This window comes from Topomyia yanbarensis, chromosome 3 (genome assembly GCF_030247195.1).
Source record: "Topomyia yanbarensis strain Yona2022 chromosome 3, ASM3024719v1, whole genome shotgun sequence".
Lineage (NCBI taxonomy): Eukaryota > Metazoa > Arthropoda > Insecta > Diptera > Culicidae > Topomyia > Topomyia yanbarensis.
Genome location: NC_080672.1, coordinates 169,015,361 through 169,033,232, shown reverse-complemented (window position 1 = coordinate 169,033,232; position 17,872 = coordinate 169,015,361). Strand labels below are relative to the sequence as shown.

General features: G+C 39.2%; 1 protein-coding gene across 2 annotated transcripts; it reads right to left on the bottom strand.

The window, feature by feature from the left end:
- Window positions 1–1,222: 1,222 nt before the first annotated feature.
- LOC131686755 (LIM domain kinase 1) lies at window positions 1,223–16,793 on the bottom strand. Of its 2 annotated transcripts, XM_058970712.1 has the most exons (9): window positions 16,658–16,793; window positions 15,518–15,614; window positions 15,251–15,365; window positions 15,066–15,196; window positions 14,732–14,968; window positions 14,562–14,654; window positions 14,041–14,426; window positions 13,044–13,983; window positions 1,223–8,125 (listed from the first exon to the last, which is right to left on the bottom strand). In XM_058970712.1, the coding sequence occupies exons 1-9, from the start codon at window positions 16,677–16,679 to the stop codon at window positions 5,941–5,943; spliced, it is 4,206 nt and encodes a 1,401-aa protein (XP_058826695.1). In that variant the 5' UTR covers window positions 16,680–16,793; the 3' UTR covers window positions 1,223–5,940. The 2 variants fall into 2 exon arrangements, with proteins under 2 accessions (XP_058826695.1, XP_058826696.1); XM_058970713.1 differs by lacking the exon at window positions 14,562–14,654.
- Between the last annotated feature and the right edge of the window lie 1,079 nt (window positions 16,794–17,872).

The following is a 17,872-nucleotide window of genomic DNA, read 5'->3' as shown; positions in this document are numbered from 1 at the left end:
AGCTGCATGCCGTCTACTGCATGGCTCCAGTTTTCGTGGCATTGTAACGTCACAAGCCGTAACAATCATTCCTGTAAGATCAGCCGCATCAACGTACTTGATTCCGCTGTTCGCCAAAGTGACTCAACAAAGAAGTTTTTGTTAAAGACTTTCATCTTCCACTTTAGCTTGTCGGTCGTCCTTCTCCGTACTGCAGCAGGGTTTAATTGGACGTTGCGGTAGCGAATCGCCTGGTGGTCGCTATGGGAATGCTTCTCGCACACTCTCCAGTCCATGTTCGCCGTCAGTCATAGACTGCAGAATGTGGCGAAATTTCTCTCGGTACCGATATCCGTTTCGTGAACCAATAAGCTCCCAGTTTTGTCACGATACCAGGATCCATTTAGCTCCTCCCGATTTATTCGTTGTAGTTCTCGGCGGTTGAGCTAGCCTCCACAACGAGCCGACAGGTAGATGTCGGGTTGTGCCGCCAATTTTCTCTACAAGGAAATATTTTCACAAGATAACTTTTGCAAATGAAACTTTGAGAATTCCATTTAAAATATTAGGTATATTTTTGTTGAACATATTTAATTTTTTCAAATTTCTTCAAAATATTTCGGGAGGGGGGGGGGGGTTCGACCTCCCCCCTCCCCTTCCGCTACTACGCCACTGATTTCTGCTCTTATTGTAAATCTTAAAGAGTCATGTTCGTTAAACTAATCGATATAGTCGCACACACTTTGGGTTACAAATAGTTAAATATTCACTTCTAAACTTCTCACCGCATCACAAACAAATGTTTAGCACTTCGGAGAAATTTTTTTAAGACAATAAAACCGCTGAGGATGCTGCACAAACCTTTCAGAGAAAGCGATTTCAATATGTTCGGAATATTAAACTTACCCCGCACATTTTGTATTTAATTTCTTCGTAAAACATTAAAAAATTAATTAAATAACATAGAAAAGATTTGATTCAATAATCCGGGGTGAGATTTTATTACCTTTTATGAACGTTACGAGATCGAGTCCTCGGATAATCGAATCTTACCTATATTATAACCCAAAGCCAAGAAACAAGAAGCTGTTATTGTAGTTTATTGTAAGCTTTATTTCTCCTTCCACGAATAAAAATATATGGGTTTCGAGTGCTCATCTTGTCCCATCCAAAGCTTTAACAGTCATGATTATTTTCTTTCAATTTCATGGAATACAATGGCACTATTTGTTAAAGAGTTTTATTTCAATGTGTGGCTTGCAGTACAAAATATATCAAATAAACATCCATGGAATCTGAAACAGTAGTAATAAATTATACATTGAAACTTAAAGGTCTACGTTATTTAAAGTTGTGTAAATAATTATTATTGCTTTACACATTTCATGTTTCAGTTTGCTTCTGTTGCGGAATGTAATATTCGCCGTACAAAACATGCATCTTCCTGTTAAATTTTTACATCCATAATTTATTGAGCGGTAAAAAACAAAGCGACAATCACATCGTAACCGAATAACCATGGCTAAATAAAAATAAAAAAAAATACAATCTCTTTCCATCCGGTTCCTCTTTGAGTACAATTTACGATTTAAAAATTTGTATACATCCGCTTGCTCCAATTTCAGCATTTGTTTTGCAAATACATGTTTTATGGCTTTCCAGTACATTTTTTTCTGTCCTTCAAATTACACAGTCACGTTTTAATTCAATTTACACAATACGAGTTTTCCTATCTACAAAATTAATTACAATTACATACAGTTGATTGTTGTAATATAATTCATTCGAATGCGCGACTTTTCCCTTCCGTCATCCGTTCCAATACGATACATTTGCTTGCATGATAAAGCGGATGCAGTTGGAAGAAAAAAACAGTATCACAACCGTGTTTTCCAAGCCCCCCGACGTTGCCACTCGTGCCCAGGATAACGAATAGCAAAAATCGCTCACTGTTTGTGTCTTTATGTTTCGGTTAAATCACTTACCCACTCGCTACAGCAATTATTATTATGTTGTTTCGAAACATTACACTTCTGTATGATATCACAGTCTGGTTAGTAACTTGTCTACATCAGTAAATTGACAAATAAATTTATATGTAAAATATAATTAGTACAATCAAAATTTGGAATCGAGTCTTTACGTTAAAAGGTCTCTTGAACATAGGTAAATAGTGTTTTGAAAAGATTTTATTTAAAAGTGGTTGTTCCACGTAATTTCACTTGTATGCAGTAAGGGAAAGAGACAAAGGTATAAAGAAACGTGCAGTTAGAGCTATACGTGCCATTTACAAATCTTAATTCGGTGCTTATAAATAACGCTTAGAGATTCAAGTTTGCGAGAGTAACATGGTGAGTTAACATTTTTTTCTGTTCGTATTTTACCGACCTTCTTCAATTTCCAGATCAAATTTGCTAGAGTTTGTTGAATTACGTATATGGCAACAGACATCAAACCGACGATAACAATTGAGCTTTGATAAAAAAAATGCCAAACTTCAGCACCTCTGGGATGAAATCTCTAGGTTTGGCGTAAATTACTTTAAGTAATCCCATTAGATTTACGTCACAAAAATATAGGTTTCTAATTATGGAAGATTACAATTCCACTACTTGGTTTCACTGAGCGATTTAGCGAACAAGGAATCCGATAACATGGCGTTGGTAGAGTTCAAATACGTACACTGGAAAATCTTACAATTCATGAAACACGTATATGTCGTGTGCTTTGTAGTATAATCAATATACTGAATGAAATGAAAGGATTCATGAATTTCGTATAAATCGCAAGGTCAATCTTCAAAGATAAAAATAGAAATTCTGAAAGCATTATCTGTTTTGCTACCTCCATACGATTAACAAACATCAACTTATAAATTTGATGACCCAAAGCATAATATGAAAACAAAGTATTGAAGTCCTTATATTTCTGGACAAAATTTTCAGTAGGAAGTGATTAGCATACTTTCTGTTCCGTTAACAATTAGGTCACTTAACGTGTACCCCAGAACTCATAATACGCTAGTCAAAATAGTCGTCTTTCGATTTGTACTGCAAATGGGGTAAAACTATATTAGCGCCCTGATAATCGAAAGAGAAAGAAGACCCATAAACTCCCTATAGTATCTACGTCCTATTGAAAATGTTATCCAGATTAAAAATTTCTGGCCATGTTCTGCAGGAAAACATCTCGACTTACTTTGATTCGGTTAAAGAAAATCGGAAAATCCATATTTTAACATTCAGATATTCGGCATTATGGTTACTACCTATATCTTTTTTGGATTCCGCTGGCTTTTAAGGAATAATTGTAGTTTGTTAGCTACCTATTATGAGCAAGCTGTTGTCAATTTGCAATTGGAGGCTGTCATTTTCACGGTTAACAATTCTGTTATTGTTTGTGTACTGAACGTTACGACCAATGCGTTCATTACTAAATAACGATCAGACGTAAATTTTGTTTAAGTCACAGCACCTTACAATATTTGCAGTTTTCTTATGCACATACCAGAGATTAAGATCATCATAAAACACCACTCAAGTGCAACCCATAGAGAGAATGAAAATATTGAGGTGTTCTTGTAAGTCTAGCGATTACCGATTACTTTGGGATATAGCTTTTTCGAAGTGTACCTGAACTATTGACTACGCCATTTTTGCTTAATCCTTAAACTGAATAAGGCCCATGCCCAACCGCTTTCAGTTCATTAATTTAGACAGTAGTTGGGAATTAGAACAGAAAAAAGTCAGATGAAAATGCAGGCCAAATAGAAAAGAACCCAAACCAGAAACAAATGTGCGACCAAAAATAAATGTCACAAGGGTAGAACACGCTTCGTGTAACACGCTTTAATTATACTAGAATGAAAAAATCAGATACAAACTTCAAGTGCATAAGCACAAGAACCACCTAACAAGTTCTCAATATTGAATCTTTCTTTTATCAGACCGAGAATGTCGATTGTGGTGATGCAGGACTGATCGTTAATATAAAAATTAAGAGCCAAGAAGTAGCATTTCCAATCTCCGATGATCAGACATGGTTTCAACCGATATGCTACTAGTGCCAATCCTCAAAATATCACACTTCGAAACGAGAGATAGAAGCACAGATTAACAGACATAACACTCGAAAACAATTCTTCGCCCGCTTTAACGGTCATTTTAAATATATTTTTAGTTGGGTGAAGTTAGTGAAAAATTGTTCCCGAGACTGAGGGATAACCCTTTTGCAAATGAGTGGTTGAGACCGTGTATGAAAGGTGGAGCTAGTGTTTTAGTGAAATTGGCGGATCGATATTTTTCGAAGGAATTTCTTCATAGTGGTATGTCTGTTAGTCTGTGATAGAAGTACAGAATCATTCGTTCCCGTACTCTCAGAACGCCCGGGCGTTTTTTTTCTTTTTGCGCGGTACATGATAACAGACACTACTTCGATCTCGCGCTGTGCTCTATTTTCCTCATTGCACAGATATAAATTACAGACAGTAATATAGGCTTGATCGGTGCATCGTTGGCAAACGATATCCAGAACGTGCGACCGGTCTCTTTAAAAGTATTAGGGGTTTCAAAGAGCTGCTTCTTGGTTGTGACCGAAATAGCGAAGGTCTATTCGAACAAATGTGGGTCGCGGGCGCTTAATGCTGGATTTTATCTACATACCCGCTTGAAAAGATGACATTGAAGGCGTAATCAGCACCAAGAGTTTAATGTGCGCCTATCTACTGGAATATGAGATTCGATGGTTTAAAGAATACTTACATCAGACGGTGAAAATACTGGATTGTAAGCATTTAGTAGTAATCGCAAGTATAACCCGTTCTCGTAGAATTCAATTGTTCCATTTCGAGAATGATGTCAGGTCGTCACGAAATCATTTTTAACTACAGTAAGCGACGTTAGGGATGAAAACGAAGTGTTTGATGGAAGCCATGAAACTGGCGCTAATACCGCGAACGAAACATCGTTTTCGATGGTGGACTTCCCGCCAGTTCTCTTTTAATGTAGCAATAAAACTCCGATGCTGGGTAGAATCATTTTCGAATCCTTCTGCCAGAAAGCCAAAAGACGCATGTGGAATACATTTAAATAGTTTCTTGAGGTTATGATTGTCCCACACGATTGGAAACAAATGAGTGTCATCGTCATATAAAAACCAGGAAAATCGGCCTCCGATCACAACACATATCGCTCGCATGCTGTCCTGTATCCGTAAGATGTTCGAGAAAATAATCCTGTTCCGCCCCAAAAATTGGGTTGAGATGAATGGCTACCCTCTGGAGTGGATACCCTCTGTCAGATAGCTACGCAAAGGCATAGGGATGAATGATTATTTTGCGTTACTGTCAACAGTGATTCAATTTGTTGTGTGAAAAGCAATGTACGTCTCATATGGCAATTCGTAACGTTGAGTTTTAGCTACATGGGCCTTTTCCAAAGCTCAAATCTAAGCCCCTTTCATCCCAAAAAGAGAATACAGGGTAAGCGTAAACGCATGTCTCGTGCACTAGTCGTTGGCAACACTTGCCAAAAGTATATTTATTGTACCCTACAAAGCGGGATCGGTCAGAAACATTCTTGAGCAAGTCTTTTGCAGAGATGTATTGTTAAATTTTGGAAGAAATTGGGGTATTGAACACTTAGGAAACCTTAGATACTTAGGATGAGTTGTAGATCTTAAATTTGATAGTACTATTCCGTAAATCTCTACCTGGTTTCCTTGTTAAGTGTTCCATTGAGTTCATTGCATACGAGCGAACAACTAGACACTCAAAATACATGATAAAAGAGAATACTATGTTAAAGTACCGTCCAACACGAAGAAATTCCATGTCTAGTATTATCCCACTTCGTTTTGTACAAATGCCGTATTAAACTAACGAAATAATTGATGGTAATTATCAATAAGTTACCACGACCATTACTACAACCGCAAGGTGCTGTGACATAATTGCACAAATTCTTAAATAGCCACCGTTTTTACATCTCCCCGTTTATTCTTCACCCCCGGGCGACTACTTTTCTCTTGTTGGCCAACTGATTTTGATGAATGACCTAATTTTCCTGTCGATGTTCCACCACCCTTCGTTGAAGAATGGCCAGCTACAGTCCCATTACTTAAAGGTTTGCGGGATTCCAATAGCCTAGCATTCAATCTGCGAACACTTTCGGGCGAAAGTACAGCTGCCCGATTAGCAGATCGTGGTCGGCTGCTAGAATCATTCGACCCGCTAGTTGGTGAAGGAGATTCCGTTCGAGAATTACTAGCACTACCGCTGAGAGAAGACGGTAATGCAACATATTTTTCAACCGACTTTTCCAGACATCCCGCTTGCTGTATGGATTGCTGGGGTCTGGAATATCTGGACGTATTTTCCGCCGGTTTGAAAGTACGGCGCTTACTTAGACTAAGTATACTACAACTATTAGTGCTAGCTACACCACCGCTGATCGGCGGCTTTCTACTTGTGGGCGGGCTTTCGACTAATGCTAACGACTTTGTCTTACTACTAGAAATACTAGAACTACTTGTACATATGGCATCCGGTGCAACAACTTCTGTTGCAGTGCTTGGTGTCTTTTTGGTTTTATAAACAAACACTTGAGGAAGATTTTTATCCGAGAATATATTCTTGGATGCTTTGAGCTTACTTATGGCATAGCTGTTGCTCGTAGAAGAGCGATTACGAGTTTCACCAAAACTTGACTGAGCTTTTAACTCAGAGGTGGGTGAAACCTTCTGCTTCGATGCAAACATTGATTTCTCCGAATTTAAAGATTTTGGTGGTTTAATCTGATCGCCTGAATCACTCCGCTTTAGTGGAGAAGGAATCGGAGAACTAACATTTCGACGTTCGAAGATTGGGGTGTCACTGACACGAAATAACTTCGATGTGTATCTGTTAGTTTTAATTGGGCTCTTGGGACGCTCCTTCTCCGGCGAACTGTTCTTTCCTCCCAAAATGGTAGCTAATGGGTTAATTTTGTTGAAAACTCGACTCCCTTTAGGTTCTTTATTGTTACTTTGAACTTCTGTTTTAACATTTTCCTTTTCCGATTGCTGTTTCGCCTCATTTTTACGGCACAAGCTCAATTGAATTCTAAGATCATCAAGCGCACTTTTGGTCGTTGTTTGTGATGTTCTGGTAGACTGTGTTAGGCCTTCCGCTTTATCTTTACCTTCTCCTAATACAGGAACCGACCAAATATCCCTAATATCGTTTGCCCTGAAGCAGCTTTCATCTTCCAAATTTTGTCCCAAACTACTATTTAGGCCACTACCATTCAAATCAATATAATTTAAACTCGTGTCACAACTCGAATCAAAATCTGAGCAACCTTCCAAATCTTTCACATTATTTAACGTAAGACTACCATTGTTCAAATGGATGATAAACCCTTTTTCACCGTAACGCTTCGCTTTCGGAGAGCCTTCTCTTCGTCTCGCTAAGGTAGGATTCTTCTCCAGTGTATCGCGGACAGAGTTCAATACATCTTCCGTTGATGGAGGGTGTTTGGACGAATTCGTATCGACCAGTATCAAACTAGTAGGCTCTGAAATACTGCTATCAGCATTGACCACCACATCAAGGCTGCTAAATTTTAGCCCCAAACTGCTAGAATCCAACGACTTGCGCTGATTTTCTCTGCTAAGTATCATCCGCTGTCGGCGTTTTGCCCTTATACTATCCCTAATACGATCGCCGTTTGGCGAAAAATCCTTACCCAGATGGGGTGATTTGGGTATTTCAGTCCCTCCAATTATGAAACCACTTACATTAACGCTATTGCTGTTACTACTGCTATTGGTAATGTTATTACTTTCCAGTTTGTCTTTCGCTGCCGAAACAACCGTGCCTCTCGGACAATCCACCACATCAATCCCCTGGGCCGGTTTCACTGTCTTTTCACTATTCACACTTTCTTGTACGTTTTCCTCGCTTATACGCTTGCGGCTCAGCGACTGTTTAACCCCCGACGGGGGAGGAGTGGCATGGCCATCCGGTGTCGTACACTTGCTCGAGTCATTGCTTTTCTGGCCCTTAAAATGTTCTATTTCGTGTACAATAATCGATGGAAGAGGTTTCCCAACGGCAGCATGCTGTGCCATACACTCAAACCAGACTACCAACAAATCAAAAGGAGGCCTGCAAAAGAAATAAATGTGGTATGATTGGTCAATAGTCGGCAAACATGTCTAACGGTGATCGGATCGAAGTTTCAGATAATAAGTAGATCATTTGATACCTCCAACGTTTATACTTATACAATAGTTGTTACTTTTACATATTATTGCGAAAAACAATGATGCAAAATGAATTAAAATATTAAAATAAATGTAGGCTCTTTGAGGTAATTTATGGAAACGTGGACAGCATACTCTTTGTAAGAAAACTGGGCAATGTCGCACCTAGTAAGAATTGATGAGCTATATAACTGGAACGTGTGAACCGATTCACAAATAAATATTTTTTCCTGAAAGCCTGATTAATTGCGCACATTTTTTTCTAAGGCGGCTTTTTGCGATTTTGTACCGTATTGTGCATAAACGGTTCTGCGCAAAAGTACATGAAAGGTCCGAATTACCCCAACCCTGTTCCAATTCTAACCACCCATTTCTTATCGATATTTGCAATAGAAATGAATTCCTATTGTGGACTAAGTTATTCCTATTTGAATTAAGTTTGATATTTTTTGTTTCGAATTCATCTTGTCAGTAAATAGCACCAACTGGGTGTCTAGTTGGACGATGTATTTAAACTAGTACCCAAGTTAGCACTAGTTAGACACAAAAAATTCCAAACAGTTCACACGACATATGTGAACTTCTAAGCAACTGACTTATCCTGGGTGATGTCCCGGGAAGAAAAAAAAGAAGCTCTGGTTTCAGTAATAGGGACGACATTGTCATCCCTATTACTGAAGGCGGCGAATTAGATCCATTAGAGTTACTTACCATCTTTAGGAACCAAGACAACAGTTGGAGTGAGTTAAGAGATAAAGACCCACTAAAAGTCTGATCATCTCTTCTAAGATATAGTTGAGATATAGATGATAGTCCGTTAATTTCTTCCCCTCATGAATCGGTCACCGTGCCCAAGATCAAATAGGCTCTCGCTTTTCTGAACCAACATTTGATTCTCCCGTTCAAAAGTGGAAGCGTCCATACCCACTGATGACTAGTAATAATGTAGCTAGAAGATCAAGAAACCAGCACTCGCTCGCATCTCCAACTCTCATCCACCAATCGAGAGTACGTAATTGCTTATTTTTGGGAACAAATCTTCCTTGATTTGACGGTCTGGTCCGCGTGGATGATGGTTCTTCAAAACAGCTAGGCAAATTTGAATATTTAAATGGATGTGGTCTCAATAATTTGGATAATCTACTTGAATTTAATACTTTGTGCAAAATGTATGATAATAATTAGTTTAAATTATTTATTTTTTCGAGAGTTGTCCTACTGGAGCTGTAGAGCTAGGTTCTCGGAAGGGCTCCCCGTCAGAATCACATACTACAATTTGCAGACGAGACAGGCAATGTCGCCCAATAAAACACTGCATTAGGCCAATTGTAGCGGGCCGTGATTCTGAATGTGATATTCATTGTACGGTTCAGGTATGTGCGGGCGCAGGGACTCCCGATCGCGTGTATCATCGCGAAGGGCTCGAACATTTGTACGTTAACGTGCTCGATCGCGTGTGCGTTTGTATGTCGCGTGTGCTAACGTGTATGTAACTTCGCGTGTATAAATTCTATTTCATAACCGTGTGCCTTTCGCACATTCGCGTGTGTTCTAGAATGATCGCGCGCGGGCCGTGAATCTGATACTTAATTTTTTTGTGTACGGTTCAGATTCCAGAAGAAAGTGGGTTCTTCCATATCATTGGAGTTCCCAATCATGTCGCCGTAGAACGCGTGGTCTAGTGGATATTAGCTTTATTTTTTTTTATTGGTCCAACTGAATGTATGGACCTAAATTGCTAGAATGAAGGCTAAAGATTTCCAAACGTGACCGATTCATGATCGCGCGCGTTTGCGGGTTCGCGTTTGAGACCGCGTTTGTAACTTCGTAAGTACTAAAATGTTTACACAATTGCCAGAGTGTTATCAAGTTTACGCGATCGCGGGCATAGGTGTACGTAGATGATCGCGAAGGGCTTAAGCGTTCGTATGTTGACGTGTTTGTCGCGTGTGCTCGCGTGTATGTGACTTCGCGTGTATAAATTCGATTTTGAAACCCTGCGGCCATTCATATATTCGCGGATCGTCATTCTGATCTTTAGTTTTCGGTGTACGGATCACATTCTGACAGGGAGATAGTTACCCCATATCACTAGAGTTTCCGGTCATGTCGCCATGGAACGTTTTGTCTAGTGGATATGGGAGTTATTTTTAAATTTTATTATTTTTTTTAATAATTAACAAGGACCTATATTGTTGGCACCAAGGATAGAGATTTCCGGACGATCCCGATTCATGATGGCGCGAGCGCGGGAGTTTGTAGGTTGACGCTTGAGATTGCGTTGGTAAGTTTATGAGTGCTGAGATTTACACCTTATCACCGGGGTGTAATCATGTTTGCGAGTTCGTGGGCGTAGGTTGCTTGGAAAATCGCGAGGGGCTCTAACGTTTGTGCGCTAACGTGATTTTATAACGTGTGTTCTTGAATGGTCGCGCGAACCGTGAGTCTGATATTAAATTTTCGGTGCGCAGTTAGAATTCTGGCAGAGAGTGGGATCATTTATATCGGTCATGTCGCCATGAGACGTGTTGTCTAATAGGTATGAGCGTATTTTCTTAATTGGTCCAGCTGAAGGCATGGACCTAGGCTTCTAGGATCAAGGATAGACTTCCGGACGTGATCGATTCGTAATCGCGTGCGCGAGGGCATTTTTGTAGGTTCCCGCTTGAGACCGCGTTTGAGAATGTGTGAGTGTTAAGACGTTCATTATCACCATCTTTGCTGACCCAGCTGAAGGCGGGTGTAGGATGGCAGTATAGGACTCGAAAAGAAGAAATAAAGGACAACATATGAGAGACGTAATAGATTAGATAGGTACAGGATATAGCTGAATTCATGATCATCACATGAAAGACATACATTAGTACTTCAAACTCTACCAATACGTGAATAGCCCACCACCACACATAGCACATCCTTTCTCAATTATCTATTTGTTACTGGTTGTTTGTCGGCTATGAGAGGGTAAATAGAGGAAAGGTATAGAACAGAAAAAAGGCTCATATCAGCCCTCCCGGCCTCCTCGATACACCACTATCGAGGCGTATTGTAATCAACATCTTGAAGCGGATTTCTTATATTTTTTGAGGTCGCTAGCCGTGCATTGAAAAATGCCTAAAACTCTGTAAATAATATGTTAATACAAATATGCATGATGTTAAAATAAGACATGCGTAATATTCTACTTGCAGTTTGTTGTTCGTTCCTACTTATCTGATTCAATTAAGTATGAAAGTACATCTCAATTTTTCTAAAACCTGGCGACGTCTGATGGCAGCGAATAGTCATTGTTGACAGCAATGTTGCCCTTTTATGTTGAATTAACTCGGAGAAGTCATCAGAGGAATACGACGCATGAGACCGAAAATAAATAAAATAAAATGAAATAAAGCTTAGAGTTAGTACTGTTATTGAATATTAATTGAACCACACACATGTACCGTGTAATTAAACTACTTGGAATCGTCTAAATGCCAGAAAATGTTATATATTTCCAATTAATGACAATTACATTCCGTTAGAAGTTTTTCATGCTATGCTGGACGGGAATGGACGATTGACGTGCGTCGGTAAATTAATCGTACCTTCATTTATCCAATCCGAATGAATCGAATCAAGTGCACGAATTGAACACCAGTAAAAAGTGATCAACGAATCCCAAGAAGGATCACCCACTATTCCATCATATAAGCCAGTTCTGCATCCATTCCCTGGTCCATATGGCACAAATACTCAGACGCCCACATACACAGATAGACACACGACTAGCACACAATTGTACACTAGTACCAAAAACTACAATTATTACAACACAACACAACTAATAGGGTTCAACTGTTATTTTTTAATGCGCCTGTGCACGTTGACGAGGTCGACCGATAAATCGACACTTCCACTGCGAGCCGTGCTCACAAAGACTGCCGTTAAGCTGTTGAACAACATCTGCAAACACAGCCTACAGAAAAAGTCAATCCACGGCGACCCGCCAATCGGCCACGCCAGTGTGCACAGGCTCTTAGTTGACTGTTAGTTTGGGCTGGTGCAGAGTATGAAAAAACACAAAACATGAAAAAGGCCCATAAGCCCTCTCGGTCTCCTCGATGCACCACTATCGAGGCGTAATGCAATGACCATCTTAAAGCAGGTGTCTGCGCAAATATGCTTGAAGATGTTTGCGATACCGTCAAACCCGTCTTCCTAGGAGAGGGATAATAATTAGTTTAAATTATATACAAAAAACCAATGACCATAGAATACTGCATCGGTCTGGATCTAGTTGAATATTGGAAGTAAAATAATTCAATGTGCCGTTCGTATCCCTTTGTTTCTATCCGCTACCGGAAGCACGCGCCGTTGGGCTGCTTGATTCTAGGGATCCCGAGAATCATGGAGCTTCGCACTACCAATCTCTAAGCATAAAAATTGTATTTGAAGCTCACCTCACGGTATTTCGTTCTTGAATATGAATATAATAACAAAAAAGAACCGAAAATGGTTTAATGCTTCTCTTTGAAAGCAACAAATACTCGAATCGAATGCCTGAATTATACCACTACTATTTAAGCCAAGGTGCTGAACAAAGATGCCAAACGCTACTCTAATTAACGGCTACAAATGGGCAGCGCTGTAATAGAAACATGGCGAAAAATAGGTTCATTACCCTACATCGATCGTTTTCATTGACAATAGTCTGAGAACCCATAAATTGAAACTTAATGAAAGACAAACTAAGAGATTTTCGATAATTAGGAAGTGACTTTACCTTGACTGGACTTCACTTTCTCGTAAGAAGTTATGCAAAGTACTTAAAAAAAACTTACCGTTTATCAGGATTCAGATCGCAACATAAGAACGCAATCTTATAAAACGACTCCGGACATTGACCACAAAACTTCTCTTTAAACACCGTCTGGTTCAATCCAAAGTCGGAAGTTCTCGGCAGATAATCGGGATCTGCTTGAACTCTTCCGATGATCTCACATAGCATGATGCCAAAAGAGAATATATCCACCTTTTCGTCGTATTTGTTGCCACGCATCATTTCCGGTGCCATCCAGTACGGATTACCCACAACGGTATACCGTTGTCGCCGTGGCCTTCCACGTCTTCCAATTGTACCATTTGGTTGAGAACACTTTTCGAAAGCAGTGCTAATGGGTTGTTTGAGAATCCGTGCCAATCCGAAGTCCGCTACAATCACTGTCTTATCCTCACGCACTAGGCAGTTGAGCGAATTCAGGTCTCGGTGTATTATATTCATGGAATGTAGGTAACTCATACCGCAGGAAATGTCCCGTGCGAAACATATTCTTTGTTCCCACGGTAATGGCAGCCCGGAGTCGTGGATCAATTCTTTCAGTGATCCACCAGGAATATACTCCGTTACCAAGTGTAATTTTTTGTCTTTATAGAGAACTCCGATGAATCTTAGTACATTATGATGTGAGAGCGACCGCAACACGGCGACTTCTTTAAGGAAATTTTTCTGGGCTTCTTCATCGACACGATAGAGTTCTTTGAGAACCATCACTTCCTGAGTCACGCGATGAGTCACCTTGAATACTTGGCCAAAGAACCCTTTTCCAAGTAGTTCTCCCTGAACAAGATCCGAAGCACGGAAAATACGTGCTGCCTTCTGCTCAACTCTAAAAGACTTCGTACGTGATAGATCATAGAAATCTCCGCTGTGGTGTGGGTGATGCTCATCCAAAAGTTTGGACATACTGGAGCTTCGTTCTTTCTCCTTTAGATTATTGGATGCTGAAAATTAAAACCAATAAATCTATAATCACTCAACAAATAGTATTCCAAACATACCATTATTACAATTGACATCCTTCAGTCGTTTATGCAGTTTCCGTGACGTTCCGCTAATGTAACCTTCATCCTTTTTTTTGAAAACACGTTCTTTGTCAAACTTATTCGGCGAAGGAGATCGTTCCTTTAGCACACCGCTACTAGCACTGTTATAATTGTTATCCGTCTCTTGACAGTGCCTATCTTCTTCCGCAATATTTTTTCTGTTCAACCGACAACGACCTATGGCTTCTGGGTCGTGTTCGATCGTAAGTTGGAGCACTTTTCCCGAATTTTGAATCAACTTCTCTACATTTTCCAACGGTGTATCTCGTACCGGTGTTCCATTGACTTCCAGAATCTTATCACCAATGTGAAGGGACATCAAATCAGACGTTAGATCAATTCTGAAGTATAAGAAAAAAAAATGACCAAATTGAAAAGGAAGCTAGTTTAAAAATTGTTCGGGATTTGCTGGTGGTTCAACAACTAGCTGAGAAAATCTATTGACGTGGTTAAGAAAATCGGTTAAGATCATTTACCTACAATGAAGCACCCCACAACAAGCGTCTAGTACAGAAGATACACATGAGAAAATGTATTTTCCTATCTGCCCATAGAAGGTGCAAAATACCCTACAAATGGGTTAGTGTTAGATAGCGGTTAGTTACTTAAATATTAAAAATAATTGATTCGCTATATTTTTACTTACTCTGATATTCGAACTCCCTTACATCCAGTGTTGGAGTAGGCAGGAACACTGTACAGATTTTCGTCTACTGACAGTCGAATCCCATCCTTTTTAGTGTTTGCCCAAGGAATTTCCACCAGACGAATAGAGTGGGGTATCTTTTTCTGAGTGCTTTCGGCAGCATGGCTCACGCTGCTGTCAGTGCATTCATGTACAACCTTCGCGGAATCCTGCATTTGTCGTTTGTAACATTGTCCACTGAAATGTTAAAAAATACATATAGGGTGTCTTTATTACTCTATTAAAACTAAGTTGGATAATTATCTTGGGTTTGTCTTAGCTTGTCATTACTTACCAAAACAACTTTGATCGTTCCACCAGCGCATAGGCTTCGCCATCACCAATGTAAATTTTGCACGACTCACAACAAAAACATTCGGGATGAAATTTGTGATCTCCAGCCACCATAACCGGTCCGGAAATTACCTGAAAATAATTTTTCGATACTAGTTATATATTCAATTTTACCCTCGAACTAACCTGAGCACACTGCTGGCAACATTCACCATATTTAGCCCAATAATCATCTTTGCAGAACAGAAGACCTTCCTTTTCGAAGTACCAGTTCGAAAGGTGGATGTCACACACCGAGCACCTGAGGGAATTAATTGTCAGATAAGAAAACGCCCGACGCGAAAACGAAAAATAAACGCGAGCTATTTGGTTCATACGGCTTAATTCGATTAGAATATGTCGAATGAGCAAAAACTAATCCCATTTGTTTTTCATTTCCTGTTTTGCACTCACCTGAAACAATCGTTGTGCCATTCCTGGCCAAGGGCCGAAACATAATCGTTTTTTGCTATTGAGTTATAACAGCTAGCACATGATAAGTCACTTTTTCCTAAAACAAATAAATAAATGAAGATAATTTGATCGGAGTCATGTATTGAATCAATACTGTTTATGCTATGAAAGAACACTGTTTAAAACGTATGGGCATATGGTACAATTGAAACTAAGCACCGTCATAAAAATTACAAAAAATCGTTTCAAATGTTGAAAAAATATATAAATAAGTTTCTAACCTGTCTTGCTAATGTTACTAGGTTGCCGTGGTAGATAAATCTATCATAAGCAAGGACTGCTTTTGTGAAGTTAGGTATATTTACTTCTAATGATTAACCTCATTGTATATTACTTTCCCGAAGAAAAAACTGCAAAGGCTTCAACTATTGATTAATTGATTATTTTCTATTTTCGCTCATTTCAAATCTAGTACCAGTCAGCAAAATAAAAACAAAATTTCTCTACGCAGTGCCTTGAGGCCAAAATGTCAAGGCCAGACGTAGAAGAGTATATTCGAATCCTTTTTCTTACTTATTAGAGAACCAACATTAGAATTTAGATTGAATCGCTCAATAAATACTGTTTGGTTGTATATAATCAATTTGCTCGAAAATACGGATAAGCTTAATCGGATATAAGCGGACTGTTGGGTGACTCAGCCACGGCACAAGACGCTGCCGCATTGGCCGTAGTCCAAAACATACAGCATAAACATATTACAGCCAACGCACACAAACACACTCCCTAAGGCAACATCAGACGGCCATTGTCAGAATAAATTGTCCCTTGATGGACGATTCACTTCCGAATTGAGCTAATCACACCGAAAACTCTTTTATAATCAACAAGGTTGAAACGTGCCGATTGATTCTACATTTTAACAAATTACGAAAACAGAAATCATTCGAAAAAAAGCAAATCTTCAATTTTTCCAACATTTGAATGCATAATTAGATCACCCACGCACTCAACTTCATCTGCGATTATTCAGTCGAATATCATCCATTGTTTGAGTTTATATTATCACCATTCACTGCATCGATGCCGAGAATCGTCACAATTATCCGTTTTCTCGTAGAAAACAACGAAAATATTTACCTTCCTGTCCATTTTTATCCATGGTTGCATCTTTTCTCTGGCACTGCGACGCTAATAAAAAATTTCGATTCGGTAATCCACTCCTTGTCTGTCCTCTTCAATGAACCAATCCGTCAACAAGCAACCCATAAGATCGATGTCAAACAAACCAAAAGAATCTGTCAAAATGTGCATAGTCTTTTTCAGCGAATGCGGGGTGTGGACGTTAGACCGACAAATTCGATTGTGAACCGACCAAAGGGTCACACTGACATCGAATCGAGAACAACAAAAAACCACTTGATTTCATAACAACAGACATCTAGGGGCAGATCACTAAGTCTTGTGAGACATTTTAAAAAATCAGCGAAATTAAATGCATTTATTTCCATCAAAATAGAAATTCATAATGTATTTTGCATTGCGTGCAATGTTTTTGCGTTGCGTGCAATGTTGTTTGCGTTGCGTGTAAGACGTCAAAACCCTACAGAAAAACTAGCCCTACATTTAACAAAACGTCGAACAAAGTGGATCAGCGTAGGACGTTTGTTAAACAAACTTTTCTGCGAGGGAGTGCAAAGCTGATACAAAAATTAAATGCATTTTTTCTAATTTTATGCAAATTTGTTATACATTCTTAGAGTGATCTGCCCCTAGACAGACATAACACTATGAGAGAATTTTCGTAAAAATATCGATCCGGCAAATTTTCCCAGAACACTAGCTCCACCTTTCACGGTCCCAAACACTCATTTGCTGGTGGATTACCCCTCAGGCTTGGGAACAATTTTTCACTAGTGGTCTATCCCCCTATGCTTGTTCATATGTCAGTGGCGCCATAATTTCAAAAGCGGCCACAGTCCCAATTACAAATATATGTAAAAGTGGGCGAAGCATTATTTTTGAGTGTTATGTATTTTTGTCTGTGTTCATATAGTTACATCAAATACAAATTAATTAAATTAATGAACAGTAGAAAATTTAAAACAAATTCGATTCTTGGGCACTTTTTCTTTCTTGAAAATAAACAATAACTATAGTAACGGTGATGTTTTATTTTCATTGGTTATCAGCGCTGCTACAACGTTATTGGTTATCGTTGGCTGCTAGTTTTATAGAAAAATCTACAAAGTACACTGTCACTTTGACACTGTACCTTTTCATGTGCAGGGTAGCTTAAAACATGTCCTCGAACAATTATCAGAGCATTATCCGTATTAACATATTTGTATTTGG